The sequence below is a fragment of the Rhinopithecus bieti genome, unplaced genomic scaffold, assembly GCF_001698545.2.
Source record: "Rhinopithecus bieti isolate Rb0 unplaced genomic scaffold, ASM169854v2 scaffold_8674, whole genome shotgun sequence".
NCBI classification, from domain to species: Eukaryota; Metazoa; Chordata; class Mammalia; order Primates; family Cercopithecidae; genus Rhinopithecus; species Rhinopithecus bieti.
This window is the reverse complement of record NW_016805883.1, coordinates 107,127-134,676: the sequence shown is the minus strand read 5'-3', so window position 1 is coordinate 134,676 and position 27,550 is coordinate 107,127. Positions and strand designations below refer to the sequence as shown.

The following is a 27,550-nucleotide window of genomic DNA, read 5'->3' as shown; positions in this document are numbered from 1 at the left end:
AACCTGGAAGGCGGAGTTGCAGTGAGCTGAGACCACGCCACCGCACTCCAGCCTGGGTGACAGAGCGAGACTCCATCTCAAAAAAAAAAAAAAGAAAGAAAATGGCAGTTAATAGTTGTATCTAGGCCATAGGTACATAGGAATTCATTATATAATCTCTATAGCACGTGTTTTAAAATTTCCCTTCAAAAAGTTTTAAAATAGTTACATTTTATTTTTATTTATTTGAGACAGGGTCTTGCTCTATAACCCAGGTTTTGGAGTGGAACTGTGCAATCATGGCTCACTGAAGCCTCAACCTCCTGGGCTCAAGTGATCCTCCTACCTGCTTCCTGAGCAGCTGGGAATACAGGCGTGCACCAACACGCCCACCTAATTTTTAAAATGTTTTTTAAAGACAGGTTCTCATTATGTTACCCAGCCTGGTCGCAAACTCCTGGGCTCAAGCGATCCTCCCGCCTCAGCAATCCCAGCACTTTTGGAGGCTCAAGCAGGAAGATCACTTGAGTCCAGGAGTTCCAGACCAGCCTGGACAATATAGGAAGACCCCAACTCTATAAAAAACAAAATTTTTTAAAAAGTTTTTTAAGTTTTACAATGTCTTTCTATTTATTTAGACATAGTTTTATTTTATTTTTTTATATATTTTTTGAGGCAGAGTCTGGCTCTGTCGCCCGGACTGGAGTGCAGTGGCCGGATCTCAGCTCACTGCAAGCTCCGCCTCCTGGGTTTACGCCATTCTCCTGCCTCAGCCTCCCTAGTAGCTGGGACTACAGGCGCCCGCCACCTCGCCCGGCTAGTTTTTGTATTTTTAGTAGAGACGGGGTTTCACCGTGTTAGCCAGGATGGTCTCGATCTCCTGACCTCGTGATCCGCCCGTCTCAGCCTCCCAAAGTGCTGGGATTACAGGCTTGAGCCACCGCACCAGGCCTGTATTAATTCTTATACTGTGGACTTTTAAAGAACTCTTTTAATGAGGCATGTGCTTATCATTGTAAAAATCCCAAGCAAAAATTTAGTTCATAAGTTAAAAATTTAGGGCAGCTAACATCTAATTTGACCATGGCAGATTTTGACAGTTTCATGACTATTTGGTATTAAGAAAATAGGAGTTAGTGGAGGCTGGTCACGATAGCTCACGCCTGTAATTCCAGCACTTCAGGAGGCCGAGGCAGGTGAATCACATGAGGTCAGGAGTTCGAGACCAGCCTGGCCAACATGGTGAAACCCTGTCTCTACTAAAAATATAAAAAATGAGCTGGATATGGTGGCAGGTGCCTTTAATCCCAGCTACTCAGGAGGCTGAAGCAGGAGAATCACCTGAACTTGGGAGGTGGAGGTTGCACTGAGCAGAGATCACGCCATTGCACTCCAGCCTAGGCAACAAGAGAGAAACTCTGTCCCCCCGACCCCCCAAAAAAGGAAGAATAAAGGAGAAAAGTCATCAAATAATCTCCATAGATGCAGGAAACACACACAGAGAAAAGAAAATAGGAGTTAGTATGTCATTGGCTTGAATTTCTTTGCTTAGAACTGCAAGGTTCTTAGAACTCTGGAAAGACATAGGTTGGGTAGAATTTTTAATAGTCAACAGCAAATCTAGTGCTCATTTCAAATTGGAAAGATTTGACTGGAAATCTTGTATTTTTTCCCTGAAATTCCTCTCACTTCTTAAAGTTTAGTGCAACATTTACATTCTTCTAATCTAAGTAATGAGGAAGTGTAGTTTTCCGTGGCTTTTACCACACAAAGAGAAATGAGTCTTTCCTGTCATTCAGTTTGTCTTTTTCTGTTACAAGTATTCATTGTGTGTCACTTATCCATTAAAAGTCTTAGAGAAATCTGTGTTATTTTGGATAGTACCAGTAGGAAATGTCCTTTGAAAAAATGTTGGAGACTAATGTACCAAAGGCACATATGCAAAAAATTTATAAAGTGATTTTAATCTACTTATTTTTAATATCTTTATTCATTGTGCAGAGAAATTATCTGAGTAAATTCACAAAAGTATAGAAGTTACAGAATTTTTTTTAGTGTGAGATAACATGTCTTAAGTTCATTCTAGCATGTCTAACTGAATAACAATTTTTACTGCTGTTTAGTAAAATTCAAGGCAGAATATTGCTTAGCTCTTTTATGAGAGTTAATCAGAACTAGAATTGTTTTAAAAGTTAATTGCTTCAGTTTTTTAAAGAAATTATGTAGCTTAGTTTTGGTCCATGGAATAGTTTAAAAAAGAAATTATGTGACTTAATTGCATAATTTATTGGTTTAAACAGACTGGTCTTACCCCCTTGATGGAAGCAGCTTCTGGAGGGTATGCAGAGGTTGGAAGAGTTCTTCTTGATAAAGGAGCGGATGTTAATGCTCCCCCTGTGCCTTCCTCAAGAGATACTGCTTTAACAATAGCAGCAGACAAAGGTCACTACAAATTTTGTGAACTCCTGATTCATAGGTGAGTACTTTTCTATTATATGTAGAACTTTTTCAGAGCTTTTAAAGTTAATAACATTGTTTTACTTTATTGACATTGTTAAGAAAAGATTATTTTTAAGTTATTTTGTAAAAGAAGATGATAGAGTAAAACTAGAAAAAGCCAGCCTCTTCTTACAGGAAACAAACTGTATTAATATGCTTTTGTTTATAGGGGAGCCCACATTGATGTCCGTAACAAAAAGGGAAATACACCACTTTGGCTGGCATCCAATGGAGGTCATTTTGATGTTGTGCAGTTGCTAGTGCAAGCAGGTGCTGATGTGGATGCAGCAGATAACCGGAAAATCACACCCCTTATGTCAGCATTTCGCAAGGTAATTTGATATGGGGGAAGAAAGGTCAAATGTAATAATTTTAAGCCAATTCTAAGTTAAAAATGTGTGAGAAAGATAAGTTTATCTTGGAGAATTGAGTATATTTCCATAGAAAAATCACTGCTATCTTTCCGTTCATTTTTTTTTTTTTTTGAGACGGAGTCTCACTCTGTTACTTAGGCTAGAGTACAGTGGCACGATCGCGGCTCACTGGAAACTCTGCCTCCCAGATTCAAGCGATTCTTCTGCCTCAGCCTTCTGAGTAGCTGGGATTACAGGCGTGCGCCACCATGCCCGGCTAATTTTTGTATTTTTAGTAGAGACGGGGTGTCACCACGTTGGTCAGGCTGGTCTCGAACTCCTGACTTTGTGATCTGCCCGCCTCGGCCTCCCAAAGTGCTGGGATTACAGGCTCCTAACCTTTCTTTCCATTCTTTTGTGGCCAAATCTAAGAGCTATGTGGTAGTTCACTATAAGCAACTTGGTTGTTAAATCACTTGGTGTCTTGACTATTTGTGATATATTGTTCATAAAATAGAAGATTTAAGAAAAACTATTATATGCAGATGGATTTTTTTCTACCTAAAGAGGAACAAAAAGGAGTAGACTTTCATAAAAACTTACTGTATCTTCTGTGTGCGTGCGTGCGTGTGTGTGTATGTGTGTGTATGAAACAGGGTCTCAGTCTATCAACCAGGCTGGAGTGCAGTGGCATGATCATAGCTCACTATAGCCTCATCCTCCCAGGCTTGAGTGATCTTCCTGCCTCAGCCTCCTGAGTAGCTGGGACCACAGGTGTGCACTACCATGCTCAGATTTTTTTTATTTTTATTTTTTGTAGAGACGAGGTCTTGCTGTATTGCCCAGGCTGGTCTCAAACTCCTGGGCTCAAGCAATACTACCACCTCTGCCTCCCAGAGTGCTAAGATATGGGCATGAGCTATGCCTCTCATATATATTAAAGTTCATGCCCAGCCTCTCATATATATTAAAGTTCACTTATCTGCTATATTTTTTAAAGCCTTTCCCTTGCTATAGCTTCCCAAACTATAAACTACTTATTAGGGCCTGTAAAGACCTGCATAATAAGCTTCATGTCAACCTCCCTAGACAAATCATTTATGCTAGTATCCCCTTTTGCTCACTATGTTTTCTAGTTACTGGCGTAGAATGCACTTGTTTTTTTGTTTTTTTTTTTTTTTTTTTTTTTTTTTTTGAGATGGAGCCTTGCTCTGTCGCTCAGGCTGGGGTGCAGTGGTGCGATCTCGACTCACTGCAAGCTCTGTCTCCCAGGTTCACGCCATTCTCCTGCCTCAGCCTCCCAGGTAGCTGGGACTACAGGTGCCTGCCACCACGCTCGGCTAATTTTTCGTATTTTAGTAGAGACGGGGTTTCACCATGTTAGCCAGGATGGTCTCGATCTCCTGACCTTGTGATCTGCCCGCCTCGGCCACCCAAAGTGCTGGGATTACAGGCGTGAGCCACCACGCCCGGCCAAATGCACTAAATTTTCAACTGCCTCAGGGCCTTTGCTCACTGGTTTTCTTTTCCTGAAATGTTTTCCCTTGCTGTTCACCTAACTCACTTCTCTACTCATCTGTTAGCTCCAATTTTACATGTCACTTCTCAAAGAGTATTTCCCTAACACCTAATCTGAAAAAGGTCCCTCTGGTTCTCTTTTATAGATGAGTTTTGATTTTCCTTATCCCAATTTGTAATTATATCTTCAAACATGTACTTACCATTTTAATGCCTGTCTCGCCAACTAGACTGGTAGGTCCATGAGGACAAGAGTCATGACCATCTTTTTCAGCACTGTTTATATACCCAGTTGTTTAGCACAGTGCAATTTACATATAGTGAGATACATGAATCTTAAGGTACGTGGTTTAGTTTTGATAAATGTATACATACATGTAACCCATACCCCATAAACATATAAATTATTTCCATATCCCTAGAATGTTCCCTCTTGCCCACTTTTAATCACTTCCCTGCCCCAGAGGCAAGCATTTCTCTGATTTTTATCTCCATCACACTAATTCTTGAGGATGTTTTAGAACCTTAGTAAGAAGCGAAACTATGCAAGCTTGGTTAGATTAAAATAGATGTGCTTGCCGGGCGCGGTGGCTCACCCCTGTAATCCCAGCACTTTGTGAGGCCGAGGCGGGTGGATTGTCTGAGGTCAGGAGTTCAAGACCAGCCTAGCCAACATGGTAAATCCCTGTCTCTACTAAAAATACAAAAATTAGCCAGTTATGGTGGTGGGCACCTGTAATCTCAGCTACTCCAGAGGTTGAGGCAGGAGAATTGCTAGAACCCGGGAGGTGGAGGTTGCAGTGAGAGCGCGCCATGGCACTCCAGCCCGGGCGACAACAGCAAGACTCCCGTCTCAAAAAAAAAAAAAGATATGCTTAGAATTGATTATAGATCTTCCAACCCTTGATAATGGCATTTAGAAAGTGTTTTATTTAGATTCAAGTCCTAAGGCTCAGAAAGTTGTGATAGTACACCTTGTTTAGTTAGTGAAGTAGAGGCAAAGTAAGACTTTGAAATTTTAAAAAATTATTTGTTTTAGGACTCATTTCTCTTTTACACTGAGATTCATTTTACATCACCAATGTTTGTCTAATAGATTTATTCTAGGCGATAACTGTTTTCTATAAAAGCTTTTCTACTTTTCAGTGGAATTAAATTCAGGAGAAATGTTGTCTAGTCCACCGTCCACTCCTGAGCATACATTCTTGTTTTTATGCTTTTCTGTTTATAAGCTGAATGCTTATCTTATTTTCATAATTTTCATTTTAAACTTAATATTCTACTTGAAAGTATTTGCCTTTTTATTCTTAAATTGGTAAGCATATATGCAAAATCAAGGGATTCCTTTGTAATTTTTTTTGTTTTACTTTATTTTTATTCTTAAGAATAATACTTTTTCTTTTCATGCTATCTTGTCTAAGATTGTTCTATTTCTTATAGGGTCATGTAAAAGTTGTTCAATATTTGGTAAAGGAAGTAAATCAGTTCCCTTCTGATATAGAATGCATGAGATACATAGCAACAATTACAGATAAGGTAAGTTTAATATGCTACTGAAGCACATTTTTGTTCTTTGTGGAATGATATGCCAAAGTATGCAGTTAGGAACTTGTTCTTTTTATATTCTGAAAGGTTGGTTACCTGATCTCTTTATGCTTTTGTTTCTCCATTTGTAAAATAGAGGGGTATAATAGTTTTGATAAACTATTTTGAGATTTCTACTGTGGACCATAGTCACAGTGACTACACTAAGGTACTAAACCATTAGCCTAATGAGAAGGCTTCCTAAGGACATGCAGGTTTTTAGGGAAATGGTGTCTTATTTTTGTGGAAGATTGATACATGACTGGACTCAAAGGATAACTTAATTTGGTTTAGTGACTTTTCAGTTTGAGCTTTAACCTCTGGACTTTAATGTGCTCATCAGCTTAAGTTTTATTTGGCCTCTTTATATTATGTTTCATTATATATTTACATAATTCTATTTCCTGCTGTAGGAACTGTTAAAAAAATGTCATCAATGTGTTGAAACCATTGTGAAGGCTAAAGACCAGCAAGCCGCAGAAGCAAATAAGAATGCAAGTATTCTTTTAAAGGAACTTGATCTGGAAAAGGTGAGTGGGAAAAATAATTTTCCTTTTTGTAAATTATTGAGGCTGGGCGTGGTGGCTCACACCTGTAATCCCAACACTTTGGGAGGCTGAGCCCAGGAGTTCGAGATCAGTTTGGTCAACATAGGAGGATGGCCTGAGCCCAGGAGGCAGAGGTTGCAGTGAGCTGTGATTGTGCCACTGCACTCTAGCCTGGGTGACAGAGTGAGACCCCATCTCTACAAAAAAAAATTAAAAAAACAGCTGGGCATGGTGGTGCATGCCTGCAGTCCTAGCTATTCAGGAGGCTGAAATGGAAGGATCACTTGAGTCCAGGAGGTCGAGTGAGCCATAATTACACACTGCAGTCCAGCCTAGGCAACAGATCAAGACTCTGTCTCTAAAAAAAAAGAAAAAAAAAATAAATTGCCAGATGTCATGGCTCATGCCTGTAATCCCAGCACTTTGGGAGGCTGAGGAGGGTGGACTGCTTGAGCCCCAGAGTTTGAGACCAGCCTAGGCAACATGGCAAAACCCCATCTCTACAAAAAAAAAAAAAAAAAAAAATTAGCCAGGCATGGTGGCAGGTGCCTGTAGTCCCAGCAACTTGGGGAGGGTGAGGTGGAAGGATGGCCTGAGCCCAGGAGGCAGAGGTTGCAGTGACCTGTGATTGTGCCACTGCACTCTAGCCTGGGTGACAGAGTGAGACCCCATCTCAGACAAAAAGAAAATCTGCTAGAATAAACTTGTCACCTGTATGACCAATATTCTTAACAATATATGATTCAAAGGAAATAGGTAATAGATTCTTGAATCACAATCAATTTTTTGATTCTGACCCGTCATTCAAAATAATATATTTTGAGCCCAAATATAAGGGAAGGACTAGATTTTGAGCAAGATCCCAATTTACAGCTGGGTGCGGTAGCTGATACCTGTAATTCCAGCATTTTGGGAGGCCTAGGCGAGAGGATGGCTTGAGCTCAGGAGTTCGAGACCAGGCTGGGCAACATAGTGAGACCTTGCCTCTACTAAAAGTTTAAAAAATTCACCTGGCTTGGTGGTGCACACCTATAGTCCCAGCTCCTCGGGCGGCTGAGGCGAGAGGATCACTTGGGCCTGGGAGGTTGAGGCTGCAATGAGCTATGATTGTGCCACTGTACTCCAGTCTGGGTGACAGAGCAAGACCCTGTCTCAAAAAAAAAAAAATCCTGTCTGGGCATAGTAGCTCATGCCTGTAATCCCAGCACTTTGGGAGGCCGAGGCAGGCGGATCACCTGAGGTTAGGAGTTTGAGACAAGCCTGGCCAACATGGAGAAACCCCATCTCTGCTAAAAATACAAATATTAGCTGGGCGTGGTGGCGCATGCCTGTAGTCCTAGCTACTTAGGAGCCTGAGGCAGGAGAATTGTTTGAACCCGGTAGGCAGAGGTTGCAGTGAGCCGAGATCACAGCACTACACTGTAGCCTGGGTGACAGAGCTAGATTCTGTCTCAAAAAGAAAAAAAAAAATCCCATTTTACCAAATGACATCATTACTGCCTAAGTGGTTTTAACATTGGTGTGTGAAGAAATTTAGTAAAGCATTAGAAATCATTTGTTTATCATAAGATCTGGGTTACAAGTGGTTTATTAGATTCCCAATTAAAGACTATCTAGTATCCTAGGATGTGTGCTATAATGGAAAAATTAAAACAAACTAAAACATTGCCTTTCTGAGGCTCAGTCTGCTTACCTGGAAAATGAGAGTGTTGATACTGAGTTCGGAAATTATATTAAAAGAAAAAACATCATGATTAAGTAGAGTTATTCTAGGAATGCAAGGGATAGCTTAACATGAAAATATTTTGTTGATAATTAAAGGAAGAAACAAAGTATGATTATTGAGAGATGCTAAAATTTTGATAGCAAATTTTGGTTTAAAAAAACTTAGTAAGCTAAAGAGAGAAGAAAAGTTTGCTTACAATCATTAGGAGAAAAAAGACAATAAAAAATGATCATGTGAATAGGCAATTCACAGAAAAATAAATACAGGCTGGGCATGTGTGGTGGCTCACGCCTGTAATCCCAGCACTTTGGGAGGCTGAGGCAGGAGGATCACTTGAGACTAGCAGTTTAAGACCAGCCTGGGCAACAAAGTAGGACCCTGTCTCTACTTAAAAAAAAAATTAAAATAAATTCTATAAAGTAGGAAAGAATCATTTTTGTAATAGCTTCTTGTCAGGATTTTTACAGTGAAATTTATCAGTCATTTGTAAAGATCGTGATAGCTGCATTTTAGGCACATAAATAGATGCCACATAAATGTTTTTTTTAAAATAGCATTAGTGAAATTCACTCCACAAACCGTACAATTTACCCATGTAAAGTTACATAATTCGCAGCTGGGCACAATGGCTCACGCCTGTAATCCTAGCACTTTGGGAGGCTAAGGTGGGCAGATCACCTGAGCTCAGGAGTTCGAGACCAGCCTGGCTAACATGGTGAAACCCCGTCTCTACTAAAAATACAGAAATTAGTCAGGCATGGTGGCACATGCCTGTAATCCCAGCTGCCTGGGAGGCTGAGGCAGAATTGCAGGAACCCGACAGGCAGAGGCTGCAGTAAGCCAACATTGTGCCACTGCACTCCAGCCTGGGTGACAGAGCAAGACTGTGTCTCAAAATAAAATAAATAAAGTTATGTAATTCAGTGTTGTTTAGTATATTCACAGAATTGTACATTTATCAGCAGTCAATTTTGGAACATTATGACTATCATATAAAGAAACCCTGCACTCTATAGCTATCATATTCCCATTCCCCCGCTGCAATCCCTGTGTCCTAGGTAACTGCTAATCTACTTTCTGTCTCTATAGATTTGTCAATTCTGGACTTTTCACATAAATGGAATCATACCATATTTGGTCTTTTGTGACTGGCTTTTTCACTTAGTGAAATGTTTTCAAAATTCTTCCATGTTATAGACGAAATCAGTACTTTATTTCTTTTTATTGCCAAATACAAAACAGTTCTATCCTTAGATAGACCACATTTTGTTTATCTGCTTATCAGTTAATGGACATTGGGTTGCTTCCACTTTTTGGCAATTATAAATAATGCTCAATGATTGTAAGCAACCTTTTCTTGTCTCTTTAGCTTACTAAGTTTTTTTAAACTAAAATTTGCTATCAAAATTTTAGTATCTTTCAATAATCATACTTTTTCTCTTCCTTTATTTATCAACAAAATATTAAGCTATCTCTTGCATTCCTAGAATAACTCTACTTGATCATGATACTTTTTCTTTTAATAATGCAATTATAAATAAGTATACAGGTTTTGTGTGAAAATGTTTTATTTCTCTGGAGCATGTACCTATGGATAGAATTACTGAATCATACGCTAGTTCTGTGTTTAACTATTTGAAGGAGTGCCAGATTATTTTCCAAAGTGGCTATACCATTTTACATTCCTACCTGCAGTGTATGAAGGTTTCAATTTCTCCACATCCTCACCAATATTATTATCTGTCTTTTGATTGTAGCCATCCTAGTGGGTGTGAAGTGGGTATCTTGTGACTTGGATTTGGTTTTCCCTGATGGCTAATGATATTGAACATCTATCTTTCTCTGTGCTTATTGGTCATTTGTATGTTTTCTTTGGAGAAATGTCTATTCAGATCCTTTTTCTATTTTAAAAAATAGTTTTATTGAGGTATATTTGACAAATAAAATTTGTGTATATTTAAAATGTATAATTTGGTTTTTTTTTAATTAATTTTTTTTTCTTTTTTTTTTTAGAGACAGGGTCTTACTCTGTTGCCAAGGCTGAGTGCAGTGGCATGATTATAGCTCACTAGAGCCTCAAACTCCTGGGCACATGCAATCCTCCTGCCTTCCAAGTAGCTGGAACTACAGGCATAGGTCACCATGCCTGGCTAATTTTCTTATTTTTTTACAGAGATGGGATCTTGCTATATTGCCTAGGCTGGTCTCAAACTCCTGGGCTCAAGCAGTCTTTCCTCCTCAGTCTCCCAAAGTGCTTATATTACAGGCATGAGCCACCACGCCCAGCCTGCATATATAACTTGATGTTTTCATAATCTGTTTTTTAAATGGACTGTCTTCATTCATGAGTTGTAAGTTTTTTTTATGTATTATAGATACAAGTCCCTTACCAGTTGTATGATTTGCAAAAATATTTGTCCCATTTTATAGGTTGACTTTTTACTTTTCTGTTTTTTTGAGACAGTCTCACTCTGTCGCCCAGGTTAGAGTGCGGTGGTGGCATGATCTTGGCTCATTGCAACCTCTGCCTCCCAGGTTCAAGTGATTGTCCTGCCTCAGCCTCTCGAGTAGCTGAGACTACAAGTCTGTGCCACCACACCCAGCTAATTTTTGTATTTTTAGTAGAGATGGGGTTTCACCACGCTGGCTACATTAGTCTCAAACTCCTGACCTCAGGTGATCCACCGACCTTGGCCTCTGAAAGTGCTGGGATTACAGGTGTGAGCCACCACGCCCAGCTGATTTTTTACTTTCTTGATGATTCCTCTGAAGTACAAAAGTTTTCAATTTTGATGGCGTCCAGTTTATTTTTTCTTGATGGCATTTATAAATGTGTTTTGAGAATAACATCCATGAAGATCCCTGTGTATCATAAACAAAAATATCATTTCATTCTTTATTTTACATTACTGCCTTATTGGTAAAATTATATACCTGCTTTATTTGCAGTCAAGAGAAGAGAGCAGAAAGCAGGCTCTTGCCGCTAAAAGAGAAAAAAGAAAAGAAAAGAGAAAAAAGAAAAAAGAGGAACAGAAAAGGAAACAGGAGGAAGATGAAGAAAACAAACCTAAGGAGAATTCAGAACTACCAGAGGATGAAGATGAAGAGGAGAATGATGAAGATGGTGAGAAACAAACCATCTGAATTAATGAGAAAATTCTCCTTTGTTTATCAACTTCATTTTGAGTGCTCTTTGCTCTAGTTAACTCTAGTTAAACATTTGATTACTTTATTAATCTGAAATGGACAATGACTTTTATAGTAAGTATTTCTAAGTGTTTTGCATTGCAAACTAATACAGAGAAACAAGGGGAAAGCAAGCACATAATTTGAAGAAATTCAGTTGTAATTTAAGTCCCCTTGTAAAACATCGCATATATACTAAAAGCAATACAGTAAGAGGTTTGCAACCTTTTTTTGAGATTCTTCTGTAACTCTTCCTCTCCTGATTAGAAGTACAGTTTCTCAGTTTATTTTTAGCTGAGATTCAGGCTCAAGGATATAGAGGCCTGAAATGTCAATAGAGATGGGTTTAGTACTCTCAAAGAGTTATTTATTATACTGTCTGGCAGTGCTTGTAGTAGGCAAATAATTTTGTTCTACTTGAATTCTAATTCTAAAATACAATTTGAAAAGTGCCCTAAATTCAAACTATATTGTGGTTTGGGTTCATGAGACTAGAATTAAGAATATTAAGAATATTGGGCCGGGTGTGGTGGCTCATGTCTGTAATCCCAGCACTTTGGGAGGCCAAGAGTGGATCACAAGGTCAGGAGTTTGAGACCACCCTGACCAATATTGTGAAACCCCCGTCTCTACTAAAAAAAAAAAAATACAAAATTAGCCTGGGATTGCAGGCGTGGTGGCACATGCCTGTAATCCCAGCTACTCAGGAGGCTAAGGCAGGAGAACTGCTTGAACCCGGGAGGTGGAGGTGGTAAGCTGAGTTCACACCATTGCACTCCAGCCTGGGTGACAGGAGCAAAAAAAAAAAAAAAAAAATTAAGAATATTGCTAATATGTGTGTCCTATACCACCTTAGACAAGAAAATATATTGTATATTTGTTCTAACAACAAATAATAGTAAATTATTTATTAGGCTAACAACAGTAAAGATTTTTTGTGTGTGTTTTTTTTTTGAGATGAGGTCTCCCTCTGCCACCTAGACTGGAGTGCACTGGTGCAATCTCGGCTCACTTCAACCTCTGCTCCCCAGGTTCAGGTGATCCTCCCACCTCAGCCTCCCAGGTAGCGGGGACCACAGGTGTGCACCACCACCCCCAGCTAATTTTTGTATTTTTTGTAGAGACAAGATTTCATCATGTTGCCCAGGCTGGTCTTGAACTCCTGAGCTCAAGTAATCAATCCACCTGCCTTGGCCTCCCGAAGTACTGGAATTATAGGCATGAGCCACTGCGCCTGGCCACAGTAAAAGATTGCTTTATTTCGCCTAGGTGCAGTGGCTCACACCTGTAATCCCAGCACTTTGGGAGGCCAAGCCGGGTGGATCACGAGGTCAGGAGTTTGAGACTGGCCTGGCCAACATGGTGAAACCCCATCTCTACTAAAAGTACAAAAATTAGCCAGGCATGGTGGTGCGTGCCTGTAGTCCTAGCTACCTGGGAGGCAGAGGTTGCAGTGAGCCGATATCGCACCACTCCATTCTAGCCTGGGCGACACAGCAAGACTCCATCTCAAAAAAATGAATAAATAAAGATTTTTTTATTTCTTAGTGAATACTGGTGAAAGGAAAATATGATGTAAAAGACTGAATTATTATGAATTATCAAATATATTCTGTCAGAATTTATTTTGAGATCTGTGACTCTCAGTATGATTTTTATTCTTTTTAACCATTTCAGTGGAGCAAGAAGTTCCCATAGAACCTCCTAGTGCAACCACCACCACCACAATTGGAATCTCTGCAACATCTGCAACATTCACAAATGTGTTTGGGAAAAAACGGGCCAACGTGGTGACAACTCCCAGTGCCAATCGGAAAAATAAGAAGAACAAAACAAAAGAAACCCCTCCTACAGCACATTTAATTTTACCAGAACAACATATGTCTTTAGCCCAACAAAAGGCAGATAAAAATAAAATAAATGGAGAACCTAGAGGTGGTGGTGCAGGTGGGAATAGTGATTCAGATAACTTGGACAGCACAGACTGCAACAGTGAGAGTAGCAGTGGTGGTAAAAGCCAAGAGTTAAATTTTGTGATGGATGTGAATTCCTCTAAATACCCCTCACTGCTCCTTCATTCCCAAGAAGAAAAGACAAGTACGGCTACTTCCAAAACTCAGACACGGTAAATGTTTCTGATTTGTTAACTCTACCTGCACCTTTCCTTCTTCATGCCTGGCACAAGAATTTGAAGTATATTATCCAAGTACAAGTTGTGTTAAACAATTGAATTCTACCACATTATCTATCTTCAATATTCAAAACTGAAATTCACCCATGTCCTCTTGATCATGTGCTAGTTGGGAAATGAGATTATTAGAAATTTTTATAGGATTCATAGTCTGAAGTTGAAAGTATTTGTATGCTTTGATCTTATCTATGTCATTTTATTGATTATGGTCTAATTTTTGGCATCTGAATCCATTTTAATACTAAAATAAATAATGGGCTCTTTGCTCTATTTCTGTTTTTCTGACTCATTGATTATTTGATGTGCCAAAGTTTAATACGAATATTTCAGCATAACTCTGGCTATAAAGGAATAGTCTCTTGAGTTTCTATCTTAAAACTTATCTTTTATTGTACTTGCTATTTGTCTCTTCTTAGACTTGAAGGTGAAGTGAATCCTAATTCCTTGTCAACCAGCTACAAGACAGTGCCATTGCCATTAAGCTCTCCAAACATAAAGCTGAATCTCACTAGCCCTAAAAGGGGTCAGAAAAGAGAAGAAGGGTGGAAAGAAGTTGTACGAAGGTAAATAGAATTAGTTCCATCTTTTTAATTTTCATATATTTTCCCTTTCTCATGTGAGATGGCTACCTAGTTAATTAATAAATAATTTGAATGTGGTCATTATTTTAAACTGCATTGCCACACTAAATCCAGAATATGCTAAAGCAAAATTAGAAGCAGTGTATAAATTTTGCATGCATATTTTATATGACACAAGAAATTTTGGCTTTTTGGGATAACCTGAGTTGCTTTTTATGTAGTTCAAATGTAAAGGCCTTCTCTTTCTTTTTTTCTTTCTCATGTCTCAGTAATTCTAGAACTAAAGTACTAATAATCAGCTTTAGATTCAGAATACATGTCAGCTCATCATTGACCTGAGGCTTTATTTTTTGTTGCTAAGTATGAGCTGTTGATACTGGTTTAAAATGAATAAGCTAGCATGGTTATTCTGTGTGGATTTTAATAATATGGTATTCACTATTTTAACAGGGTCGTTGCAGTTTAGTTGATGTGTATTATTTTGGGCAGATTTGAATGCTTATATTGTGAGTGATTTAAATATAATTTTTGTTTTAAATGGCAGTGTAATTTTTAAAGTTAGGTTCTCTGAAACTGCAGAGGCAATGTAATTTTTAACTTTACTAAATTCAATTCAATATTAAAAGAGATGAGTTTCTAAAATAAAAACTTAATGATTTCCTCTTTAGCATTTGAGAAATGTTATTCTACAAAATGTCCATGAACATACTTACTGAGACATCTTTTTTAGTAAAGAGACATTTAATTTCATAAGCTCATGTGTATTCTTCATTTTATAGGTCAAAGAAATTGTCTGTTCCAGCCTCAGTCGTGTCCAGGATAATGGGAAGAGGAGGATGCAACATCACTGCAATACAAGATGTTACTGGTGCCCATATTGATGTGGATAAACAAAAAGATAAGAATGGCGAGAGAATGATCACAATAAGGTAATTGTGCAAAATGTATACTGTTAGTTCTGAGTAGAAATTATAAGAAGCATACCTTTGTTAGGTATGGTATAATTAAGAACTTTATTTGATGGTTAAGATTACCTGTTTGTTTTCTTTTTTTAATGTTTTTGGTCTTGTTTGTGTGTTTTTTTTTTTCTCCAGGGGTGGCACAGAATCAACAAGGTATGCAGTTCAACTAATCAATGCACTCATTCAAGATCCTGCTAAGGAACTGGAAGACTTGATTCCTAAAAATCATATCAGAACACCTGCCAGCACTAAATCAATTCATGCTAACTTCTCATCTGGAGTAGGTACCACAGCAGCTTCCAGTAAAAATGCATTTCCTTTGGGTGCTCCAGCTCTTGTAACTTCACAGGCAACAACGTTATCTACGTTCCAGCCCGCTAATAAACTTAATAAGAATGTTACAACAAATGTACGTTCTTCTTTCCCAGTTTCTCTACCCTTAGCTTATCCTCACCCTCATTTTGCCCTGCTGGCTGCTCAAACTATGCAACAGATTCGGCATCCTCGCTTACCCATGGCCCAGTTTGGAGGAACCTTCTCACCTTCTCCTAACACATGGGGACCATTCCCAGTGAGACCTGTGAATCCTGGCAACACAAATAGCTCTCCAAAGCATAATAACACAAGCCGTCTACCTAACCAGAACGGGACTGTTTTACCCTCAGAGTCTGCTGGACTAGCTACTGCCAGTTGTCCTATCACTGTCTCTTCTGTAGTTGCTGCCAATCAGCAACTGTGTGTCACTAATACCCGGACTCCTTCATCAGTCAGAAAGCAGTTGTTTGCCTGTGTGCCTAAGACGAGTCCTCCAGCAACAGTGATTTCTTCTGTGACAAGCACTTGTAGTTCCCTGCCTTCTGTCTCCTCTGCACCTATCACTAGCGGGCAAGCTCCTACCACATTTCTAACTGCAAGTACTTCTCAAGCACAGCTTTCTTCACAAAAGATGGAGTCTTTCTCTGCTGTGCCACCCACCAAAGAGAAAGTGTCCACACAGGACCAGCCCATGGCAAACCTATGTACCCCATCTTCAGCTGCAAACAGTTGCAGTAGCTCTGCCAGCAACACCCCGGGAGCTCCAGAAACTCACCCATCGAGTAGTCCCACTCCTACTTCCAGTAACACACAAGAAGAGGCACAGCCATCCAGTGTGTCTGATTTAAGTCCTATGTCAATGCCTTTTGCATCTAACTCAGAACCTGCTCCATTGACTTTGACATCACCCAGAATGGTTGCTGCTGATAATCAGGACACCAGTAATTTACCTCAGTTAGCTGTACCAGCACCTCGAGTTTCTCATCGAATGCAGCCCAGAGGTTCTTTTTACTCCATGGTACCAAATGCAACTATTCACCAGGATCCCCAGTCTATTTTTGTTACAAATCCAGTTACTTTAACACCACCTCAAGGCCCACCAGCTACAGTGCAGCTTTCTTCAGCTGTGAACATCATGAATGGTTCTCAGATGCACATAAACCCAGCAAATAAATCTTTGCCACCTACATTTGGCCCAGCCACACTTTTCAATCACTTCAGCAGTCTTTTTGATAGTAGTCAGGTGCCAGCTAACCAGGGTTGGGGAGATGGTCCACTGTCCTCACGAGTGGCTGCAGATGCCTCTTTCACTGTTCAGTCAGCGTTTCTGGGTAACTCAGTGCTTGGACACTTGGAAAACATGCATCCTGATAACTCAAAGGCACCTGGCTTCAGACCACCTTCCCAGCGAGTTTCTACTAGTCCAGTTGGTAAGTTATTAACTATTGCTGCAGTTCAGTTTGGAGCGCCTACGGCCTAATCTCACCTTAAGTGGACAAAAAAAGTAGCAAGAGGTAAATCACTCACATATAATGAGCTGCTTTAGATTCTCTCTATGATCTTTCTGTCCCTCATAGTAAGGGAGTTACACCATGGTGTAAGTCCATTTTCTTGGTGTCTATTCATATTAATAAAATTGGTGTCTATTCATGTTAATAAAAAAAAACTCCAGGGATGTTTCAAGGATTCCAAATTTACAGACTTTAAAAAAATCAGTGATTGTTTGCATTTCTTAGATTTAAAAAATTGAAGTTGCAAAGGTGTTTAGGCACCAGTTCATAATTTACATTGTTTAATAGTATTCTGTGTTGTTTATTTTAGGTGTAGCTATTCATTTTTTATGTATTTTCTTTTTTATTTTTATTATTTTGTTTTATTTTTTTGAGACAGGGTCTCACTCTATCACCCAGGCTGGAGTGCAGTGGCCCAGTCTCAGCTCACTTCTACCTCCACCTCCTAGGCTCAAGCATTTCTCGTGCCTCAGCCTTTCAAGTAGCTGGGACTACAGGCATGCGCCACCATGCCCAGCTAATTTTTTGTATTTTTAGTAGACAGGGTTTCGCCATGTTGCCCAGGCTGGTCTCGAACTCCTGAGGTCAGGCAGTATCCGCCTGCCTTGGCCTCCCAAAGTGCTATGATTACAGGCGTGAGTCACTGCGCCCAGCCTAGATACAGCTATTTGAAGAGACCCAGTCATTTATAGGCTCTTTTGAAAGACCAACATAGATTTAGCTATTGCTTCTTTGAAATTATAAATTAGCTGCTGAGGCATTATGAGAAATATATAGACAGATTTGAGGTCAGTTTTGGCTTGGAGATATTTGGAGAACCAGAATCTGTTTTCTGTAGTTTAAGAGCCAAATTTTAGTCTAATCTGCACTGTTCTGAAAAACAAATTAAAAATGTGACTGACCCAGAATGTGGCACTACTGCCTCTTAGCATTTCTCTTCCAGTTGGAAAACTGCCCCATATCCCATGCTACCTTGTTGCTAATTATAAACTGATCTATGTTGTTTAAAATTATTTGTGAGTTATGAATATGGCATAGCCTTAGCTTTCATTTCAGATATGTTTCCATTTACTTGTCTATTCAGGAAAACATAGTTGTTATGTTGTATTTCAAATAGAAATAGAAGGCTTCATGTGACTATCTGTGGTCCAAAATATTCTCTAATTTTTTTTCCCTTCCTCTCTGTAAATAGACATATATTATGACTTTTCATTTGGGGAAAGTAGTATAGAATTTGAGAAGCCTCAGGGTGAAAGAAGAGCTCATTGCCAGTACCCAGGATGTGATAGAAAGCATTAGTCCTTGACCTTCCTTTTAGGTCCTGGGATTAATAAGCTTGGCCCCATTTCTTAACTGCTTGTATGGTTTCTTTTGTTGATGCTCTTTTCATGGATATAGTTTACTTTCCTAGTTTTCAGGTAAGAGGTAGTAATACTGACTGAGCGTGGTGGTTCATGCCTGTAATCCCAGCACTTTGGGAAGCTGAGGCGAGGGGTTTACATGAGGTCAGGAGTTTGAGACCAGCCTGGCCAATAGGGTGAAACCCCGTCTCTACTAAAAATATAAAAAATAGCCGGGCATGATGGTGCAGGTCTGTAGTCCCAGCTACTTGCGAGGCTGAGGCACAAGAATCACTTGAACCCAGAAGACGGAGGTTGCAGTAAGCTGAAATCATGCCACAGCACTCCAGCCTGAACAAGAGACTGTCAGGAAAAAAAAAAAAAAGTAATACTTAAGAAGATGGGGAAAGATATAGAGACAATTGAAACCATCATACACGGTAGGTAGGAATGTAAAATGGTACATCCGCTTTGGAAAAACAGTTTCACAGTTCCTCAGAAAGTTAGGCATGAGTGATCATATGATCCCGTTATTCTACTCCTAGGGAAGATATATGTCTATAGAAAAACCAATGTTCATAGCAACATTATTCTTAATAGCCAAAATATAGAAACAACTGAATGTTCATTAACTGACAAGCAGATAAACAAAATGTGGTATATCTATAGAACGTAATATTTTGTATTTGGTATAAAAAGAAATAAAGGGCTGGGCATGGTGGCTCACGCCTATAATCCCAGCACTTTGGGAGGCCAAGGTGGACGGATCATGAGGTCAGGAGTTCGAGACCAGCCTGCCCAACATGGTAAAACCCTGTCTCTACTAAAATACAAAACATTAGCTGGGTATGGTGGTATGCTCCTGTAGTCCCAGCTACTCAGGAGGCTGAGGCAGGGGAATCACTTGAACATGGGAGGTGGAGTTTGCAGTGAGCTGAGATTACGCCACTGCACTCCAGCCTGGCGACAGAGCAAGACTCAGTCTCAAAAAAAAAAAGAAGTACTGATTCATGCTATAATATGGATGAACTTTGAAACATTTTACTAAATGAAAGAAGCCAGTCACAAAAGACCAGATATTTATTTTATGATTCCATTTATGTGAAACATCCAGATTAGCAAATCCATAGAGACAGAAAGTAGATTAGTGGTTACCTAGGATGAAGGGATGATTGGAGGGTAGGTGATAGCTTAGGAGTGCAGAATTTCCTTTTCTTTCTTTTCTTTTTTTTGGAGACAGGGCTTCACTCTGTTGCCCAGGCTGGAGTGCAGTGGCGTGATCATGGCTCATTGAAGCCTCAACCTCCTGGGCTTCAAGCACTTATTCTACTTTGGCATGCCAAAGAGATAGGATTGTGGGTGTGAGCCACCATGCTCAGCTTCAGAGTTTCTTTTTAGGATAACAGAAAGGTTCTAAAATTGATGTGGCCATGAATGCACAATTCTGTGAATATACAAAAAGCTATTGAATAGTATAACTTCAAATGAGTAAATTATATGGTTTGTGAATTAAATCTCAGTAAAGCTAATAAAAAGTACATTTATGTGGCATCTACATTTATGTCCCTAATATGTACATCATGATCTTTAAAAGCTATCATTATCAGCTGGGCATGGTGGCTCACACCTGTAATCCCAGCACTTTGGGAGGCTGAGTAGGGTGGATCACTTGAAGTCAGGAGGTGAAGACCAGCCTGGCCAACATGGGGAAACCCCCGTCTCTACCAAACATACTGAATTTAGCCAGGCATGGTGGTGGGTGCCTGTAATCCCAGCTGCTCGGTAGGCTGAGGCAGGAGAATTGCTTGCAACTGGGAGGCAGAGGTTTCAGTGAGCTGAGATTGTGCCACTATACTCAGCCTGGGCAATAGAGCGAGATTCTGTCTCCAAAAAAAAAAAAAAAAAAAAAAAGGCTATCATGATCTTTACAAAAGACTGACAGATTTCACTGTAAAAATATTGACAGTGGCCAGGTGTAGTGGCTCACATCTGTGATTTGAGTACTTTGGAAGGCCAAGTCAGGAGGATCACTTGAACCCAGGAGTTCGAGACCACCCTCGGCAGCATAGTGGGACCCTGTCTCGATAAAAAATAAATTTAAAACTTAGCTCAGTGTGGGGCCAGGCGCAGTGGCTCACGCCTGTAATCCCAACACTTTGGGAGGCCGAGGCGGGCGGATCATGAGGTCAGGAGATCGAGACCATCCTGGCTAACACGGTGAAACCCTGTCTCTACTTAAAATACAAAAAAATTAGCCAGGCGTGGTGGCGGTCACCTGTAGTCCCAGCTACTTGGGAGGCTGAGGCAGGGGAATGGCGTGAACCCAGGAGGCAGAGCTTGCAGTGAGCCAAGATCACGCCACTGGACTCCAGCCTGGGCGACAGAGCAAGACTCCATCTAAAAAAAAAAAAAAAAATTAGCTCAGTGTGGTGGCACACGTTTGTAGTCCCAGCTACTCAGTGGGGCTAGGCAAGAGGATTGCTTGAGCCCAGAGGCTGAGGCTGCAGTGAGCTATGATCACACCACTGCACTCTAGCCTGAGTGACAGAGCAAGACCCTGTCTCAAAATAAAAACAAACAAACCAAAAAAAACAAGAGGTTATTATAAAAATTATTCATTTCAATAAAAAACAAAAGAAATGATTCATTTCCTACTTACAGACTTTTAAAGCCACATTCAGTATTCTCACTACCTCTAGATTTTGCTAACATCTACTTTGGTTAGCACTAGAAAATTTAATTTTTTTTGTCCAGGAAAGCACAAAGTAATAATTGCCTACTGTTGCCTACCACGATAACGAAAGTCTGAAATAAGTAGGAAATGCATTACGTTACCCACATGTCCAGAGTAGGTAAATCTATAGAGACAAAAGATTAGTGATTGCTTAGAAATGGAAATATGAGGCCAGGTGCAGTGGCTTATGCCTGTAATCCCAGCACTTTGGGAGGTCAGGGTGGGCGGATCATGAAGTCAGGAGATTGAGATCATCCTGGCCAACATGGGGAAACCCAGTCTCTACTAAAAATACAAAAAATTAGCCGGGTGTGGTGGCGGACGCTTGTAGTCCCAGCTACTCGGGAGGCTGAGGCAGGAGAATGGCATGAACCCGGAAGGCGGAGCTTGCAGTGAGCTGAGATCGTGCCACTGCACTCCAGCCTGGTTGACAGAGTGAGACTCCGTCTCAAAAAAAAAAAAAGAAAGAAATGGAAATAATGAGGGTGAGGACCCAGTGAATGACAGGTAATGAGTATGGAGTTTCGTTTAAGGGAGACAAAAATGTTCTAACATTGATTGTGGTGATGGTTGCACAATCCTGTGAATATACTAAAATCCAATGAATTATATACTTTAAATGGGTGAATTATATGGTATGTGAATTACATCTCAAAGTCATTTTTTTTTTAATGATGGGGAAATGCAAAACGAAAATACAGACCTGGCTTAAAAGAAATTTTTGACAATCAATGTTGGTATCTAAAACTAACTTTTTCCTGAATAAGAAACCATAATCCCTTTTCCAGACGCTTCAACCTCTTTTCCTAATACATTCTCAGAGAAAGTAATGGAGTTAAGAGATGTAAGTTTCAGATTTATGAACAAACTAGATAGATAACTTTGAGCATATCTTTTGCAACTGTTGAATATTTTCTATCAGATACGAGAATGCTGAAATTAATCCCTTAAGTAGTATAGCTTTTCTTTCCTCCTTGTGAGGAAGGAAACACTGATAGATTTTGTTACTTATCTTCTGTAGGAAATGACTATAGTTATATAGATGAAAAGCTGTACTTTGAGATTGACTACAAAAGGGAATGCAGAAGTTATTGTTGGGCGCTACTTAGTTACAGCATAGTCTCATTTCATATCCCCTCCATTTAAAAGCTTTGAGATTCATCTAGAACATTACTCCAGGTGACTGACACTCTTAAACATTGAGCCCATTTTTCTGTATGTAGTGCTGTTTGGCGATATTCTTCTGGACTGTAAGAAAAAAATGGATTTGGCCATACAATATCACATAGATGGATTATTTTTGCTGTGGTCTATGAAAATGAGCCACATGCTATCTTTTATTTATTTGTTTGGTTATTTTTACAGCTTATCTCACCTTGGTGGAAGTCTTCTTGGGCTTTCAATTTTAAAGTTTTAGCTAATTGGATGTCTTGGACCTGTTTTATTTCAGGGTTACCATCCATTGACCCATCAGGCAGCTCCCCATCTTCCTCTTCTGCTCCTCTGACAAGTTTTTCCGGCATACCAGGAACAAGGGTTTTCCTGCAAGGGCCAGCTCCTGTTGGGACTCCTAGTTTCAACAGACAACATTTTTCTCCCCATCCTTGGACAAGCGCCTCAAACTCATGTAGGAATCCTGGCGGAACTCTTCCCAAAGAGTTTTGAATAAGTTATTAAATCATTTATTTCAGCTATAACACCATGTTATAACTTTAGTAAACTAAATGGTATACCGATGCCCAAGGTTTGTTCTGTGGTCATGTGAAAAAATTGTCAGTCATTTGTAGCATAGAAAACTTGAGAATTATTCTTTCAAGCCAAAAATGTTTTACCCTAGAACTTGGATCAAGAAAAGAGGTACTAGACTGGGTGCAGTGGCTGACACCTGTAATCCCAGCACTTTGGGAGGCCTAGGCAAGAGGATCGCTTGAGCCCAGCAGTTGGAGACCAGCCTGGGCAACAGCAAGACCCTGTCCCTATTTAAAAAAAAAAACAAAAAAACAAAAAAAAACAGGTACTGCAAGTAGTTTTGCAAAAGGACCCTTTGGAAGCAGTGTTGTAAAATTATTTCTTAAATCTGGAAAGAAGTTGAATTTATGTATATGGTCAGTTTGGTGTGATTTCTCATGTATTTTTACATTTTATGAAACTGTATTGCCTTTTATAAGTTAAAATATTCCTTTGTTCTATTGATTGATTGATTGATTGAGACAGTGTCTTGCTCTGTTGCTCTGGGTGGAGTACAGTAGCGTGATCTTGGCTGCCTCCCAGGCTCAAGCGATTCTCCTGCCTCAGCCTCCTGAGCAGCTGGGATTACAGGTGCCTGCCACTATGCCTGGCTAATTTTTATATTTTTAGTAGAGACAGGGTTTCACCATGTTGGCCAGGCTGGTCTCAAACTCCTAACCTTGGGTGATCCGCTTGCCTCAGCCTCCCAAAGTGCTGAGATTACAGGGGTGAGCCACCTGCCTGGCCCCTTTGTTCTGTTTATTTCAATGTTTAGAACAGATGAAGTATGTGGAATTGAACAGAATTGGATTTTTTTTTTTTAATGAGCATCATGAGGTAGTCAGTATTGACTTTTTTGACAAGGAAAATTACCCAAATCACCCAAGAGTTCCAATAAGAAGCAAAGCTGTGAATCAAAATTGTATAATGCTTTGCTAACATTTGACCTTATTTCCTTATAGAAAAAAAAAAAAAGGACTGTAGAAAGGGAACAAAGAAAAGACTAACAGGTATAAAGGGTCACCAGATGTTTTCTAGAAAATATGCTAGGTACTGTGCAAATATTGCCACATTTAAGTTAATTTTAAAATGTGGCCGGGCGTGTGCAACCCATCTGTATCCCAGCGCTTTGGGAGGCTGAGGCGGGCAGATCATCTGAGGTAGTGAGTTCGAGGACAGCCTGACCACATTGGAGGAACCCGTCTCTACTGAAAATACAAAATAAGCTGGGTGAGGTGGTGCATGCCTGTAATCCTAGCTACCCGGGAGGCTGAGGCAGGAGAATCGCTTGAACCCAAGAGGCAGAGGTTGTGGTGAGCCGAGATCACGCCATTGCACTCCAGCCTGGGCAACAAGAGCGAAACTCTGTCTCCAAAAAAAAAAAAAAAAAGTGACAATAATGAATAATGTTTTGAGAAGATTATTTAGAGCTAGAATAAAAGCAAATGTGTCCTGCTTCCTTTCTAGCATTGTTTAGTTCAATTGGGAAAACATTTTTTAGACTACTGTTGTATACTTATTATAGGCAGAAGTAGCATAGGATAATGTTTATAGAAATTATATTTTATTTGAATGTTCTTTTAAAATGAAAATTTCTTTACAGAACCTATGTTGTGGAATAGATCTTTCCAACAAGGTTTCTCATATTCTTACAGTTTTTATATGTAATAAAACAATAGAGAAATATTTTGCCACCAGGTGACTCTCCTATTCCATCTGTTTCTTCGGAATCATCTTCACCTCTTTCAGCCACTTCTGCCCCACCAACATTGGGCCAACCAAAAGGAGTCAATGCCAGTCAGGATCGAAAGATACCTCCCCCAATTGGAACAGAGAGACTGGCCCGAATTCGGCAAGGAGGGTCTGTTGCACAAGCCCCGGTGGGGACCAGTTTTGTCGCTCCCGTTGGACACAGTGGAATCTGGTCATTTGGTGTCAATGCTGTGTCAGGTAAAATTGCCTTGCTCTCTCTCTGGAGGGATATCTTAAGTAAGTTGTAGGTTTGCCATTAAAACTTAGTTCCTTAGAAAAACAAAAAAAACTTAGTTCCTTTGTTTAACACTCAATTAGGGAAGGGTGTTTATGTCTTTGAGGAGTTCAATCCAATTTCAGAGTCTGGAATATTGGTTGAGGTAATATATAGAGTTGATCAGAAACAAAAGATTCAAAGTGTGTGTCCTTTCTCTCTTAAGCAATCATTTGAGTTCTTTCAGACAGCACTTAATCTTTTGAAAGACAGGGTAAAGTGGAGTATTCAGAGGACTTTACCTAGTTTTTCAGGAACTGGTTTCTTTGGCTAGCAAGACTGTGATAAATATGCTTTGAGCTCTTCAGAGGAAAGATTTCAATAACATTTGGTAACATTTGGTAATAACAGTGGTAATATTTTGTTGTTTTATCCAAATAAATATAAAACTTTTTCAATTATTCTTTCCAGAAGGCTTATCAGGTTGGTCGCAATCTGTGATGGGGAACCATCCAATGCATCAACAATTATCAGACCCAAGCACATTCTCCCAACATCAACCAATGGAGAGAGATGATTCTGGAATGGTAGCCCCTCTAACATTTTCATCAGCCTATGGCAAGCGGTTTTGTGGATTTTTCTAAAGTGAGTTGACAAACATCACTGTAACTTGTTTGACACTTTGTCAGCCAATGTAGTCACGTTAAGGAATACTTTGTATTGAAATAATGCTCTCTTTTGTTTCTGTGGCTTTGCTAGATCTTTTGCTCAATTTCAAGAGTGCATAGCATTGTCCACAGTAGTTCGTCCTGAAGATGTCCCCATTCCCCGAAAACACCTGAGGGATTTGGGTTTCGCCAGTTCGTGTTCTGCTGCTGCAGCTTTGAGAGAGGCCTCTACCCATCTTAAAAGCTGGCCATGAGTTCACTAATGCTTTCTTGTCTGCTCTGACAGCTTTATGTCGGCAAGCAGTCATGTGGAGTTCCCATTTTCTTCTTAGCTTAAGCTTATTCATGAAACTAAAATATGCGAAAGTTGAGGTTATTTTTATCAAATATGAGAAATTTCCTGATGATTTCATATTGGATTTAGTTTTTTTCTCTCTCTTCTTTTTTGTTGAAAAGCCTTGCAGATGCAGATAAACATTTTGTTTTCTCAACACTGCCATACTGTACTTATAGGATCTTTTGGAGTTCTTTAAATGAGGAAAATTAGAGAAGTCTAAGCTGCTATTATGGGATTTATAGTAATTTTATGATTTATAGTAATTTTATGATTAAATCTTTTTTCCTGCTGTTTTAGGGTCTGCCAATTTCCATGTATGGAGGCACCATAATACCTTCTCATCCTCAGCTTGCTGATGTTCCAGGAGGCCCTCTGTTTAATGGACTTCACAACCCAGACCCTGCTTGGAACCCTATGATAAAAGTTATCCAAAATTCAACTGAATGCACTGATGCCCAGCAGGTAAAATAGGCTTAATGCTCTTTTATTTTTTAGATTTGTCACATCATTCTTTTTGTTTTGTGAGAAGTATAAGTACTGAATATCAAAAGTCATAATTGACCATTTCGATCTGGATTGCTTTTTCAACATCAAGATGATGCTACTGAACACTTTATTTCATATATGTGTATTCTTCCTAGGCAGAAACAGTGAATTGCCATTGCATTTATATATTCATTTTGTAACTGTCTAAAGATTCCTAATTAGAAATTCCAATTTTTCCTCCCCCTTTTCAGATTTGGCCTGGCACGTGGGCACCTCATATTGGAAACATGCATCTCAAATATGTCAACTAAGTTAGAAGGTCTTTACTCTTTAGCCTTGTTTAAGAAACCTATGACCTTGGAAGAACCATGGGGATTTTTTTTAATGTGCCTAAGAAATTTTCTCTGAGGCTTTAGCAATGGAAATTTGATTGCCCATTGTATAAGAACAAATTGATTTCCTATCCACTTGGTTATGTTCTCTGGTTAGTTTAGCCATTTTGAACTTAAGATCATATGACCTTAGTGCTTTTGGCTAAACATACTGAATACTACTTGTATGCAGAAGAGAATTAGTTGATTACATGTTTCAACCTTTTAGGGTGATAAATACATGTATAATTGTTTACATACTTAAAAGGAAAAAGTTGAGTAAATTTCTTGTCATATAGTGGCTCTACATAATGTAGCCTGTATTAATGTGAAATATTTACCAGAATATTCAATAAAAAGATGAACAGTCTTTAGAAGTGGGGTGTGATCCTTTCAGTGGTCATGCAGGTACCACCCAATCCACATTATATTGAACCAGATGGTTAATACTATATTTGTAACAGGCTTCTCACATTTAACACTTGAGTCCCTTCTTAGACTGCCTTGAGAAAGCACTTTTAAGACTATTTACCTATTTATTCTGTGTTAAACATTCCTTGTTCCCTTGTTGTCTTCTATATCCTTTAACATATGAGAAAGTTTCAAGCTCTGGCAATGTGTCTTATCTGACTTTAGCTAGCGGATAGGCCACTGATAGGTTTTTTTCTCTATGGATCTTGAGAATGTCAATAAGAACAATTGGATTTAAATCGGATGACACTAAACAAATGTAGGGACACCCAAATTATCAACTTCAGGTTCCTTCTGTGCTTCTTGACCTTTTTTATCTGAAAGATTTATCCGGTTATAGATATTTTAAGCTTTATATGAGTTGGGACGTAAGAGGGAGGTGACTCCCATCGTTCTGTTGTATTATTGAATCAGACGAGTAATGTTTATAATGTTTATAATGTATATATATAATACTATATACATTATATATAATATAATATATTATTGTAAATAA

The 27,550-nt window shown here is 39.4% G+C and overlaps 1 protein-coding gene across 1 annotated transcript in view; it reads left to right on the top strand.

The window, feature by feature from the left end:
- The window catches only part of ANKHD1 (ankyrin repeat and KH domain containing 1), a 134,114-nt gene extending 107,154 nt beyond the window's left edge, over positions 1 to 26,960 (top strand). The window contains 15 exon segments of the mRNA XM_017873882.1: positions 2,280 to 2,455; positions 2,648 to 2,810; positions 5,790 to 5,885; positions 6,347 to 6,463; positions 11,157 to 11,331; positions 13,071 to 13,518; positions 14,001 to 14,147; positions 14,945 to 15,094; positions 15,260 to 16,872; positions 22,478 to 22,654; positions 24,505 to 24,705; positions 25,193 to 25,322; positions 25,324 to 25,366; positions 26,024 to 26,188; positions 26,464 to 26,960. Of these exon segments, the coding sequence (XP_017729371.1) occupies positions 2,280 to 2,455; positions 2,648 to 2,810; positions 5,790 to 5,885; positions 6,347 to 6,463; positions 11,157 to 11,331; positions 13,071 to 13,518; positions 14,001 to 14,147; positions 14,945 to 15,094; positions 15,260 to 16,872; positions 22,478 to 22,654; positions 24,505 to 24,705; positions 25,193 to 25,322; positions 25,324 to 25,366; positions 26,024 to 26,188; positions 26,464 to 26,523 (3,861 nt within the window). The 3' untranslated portion in view covers positions 26,524 to 26,960.
- Positions 26,961 to 27,550: the final 590 nt, after the last annotated feature.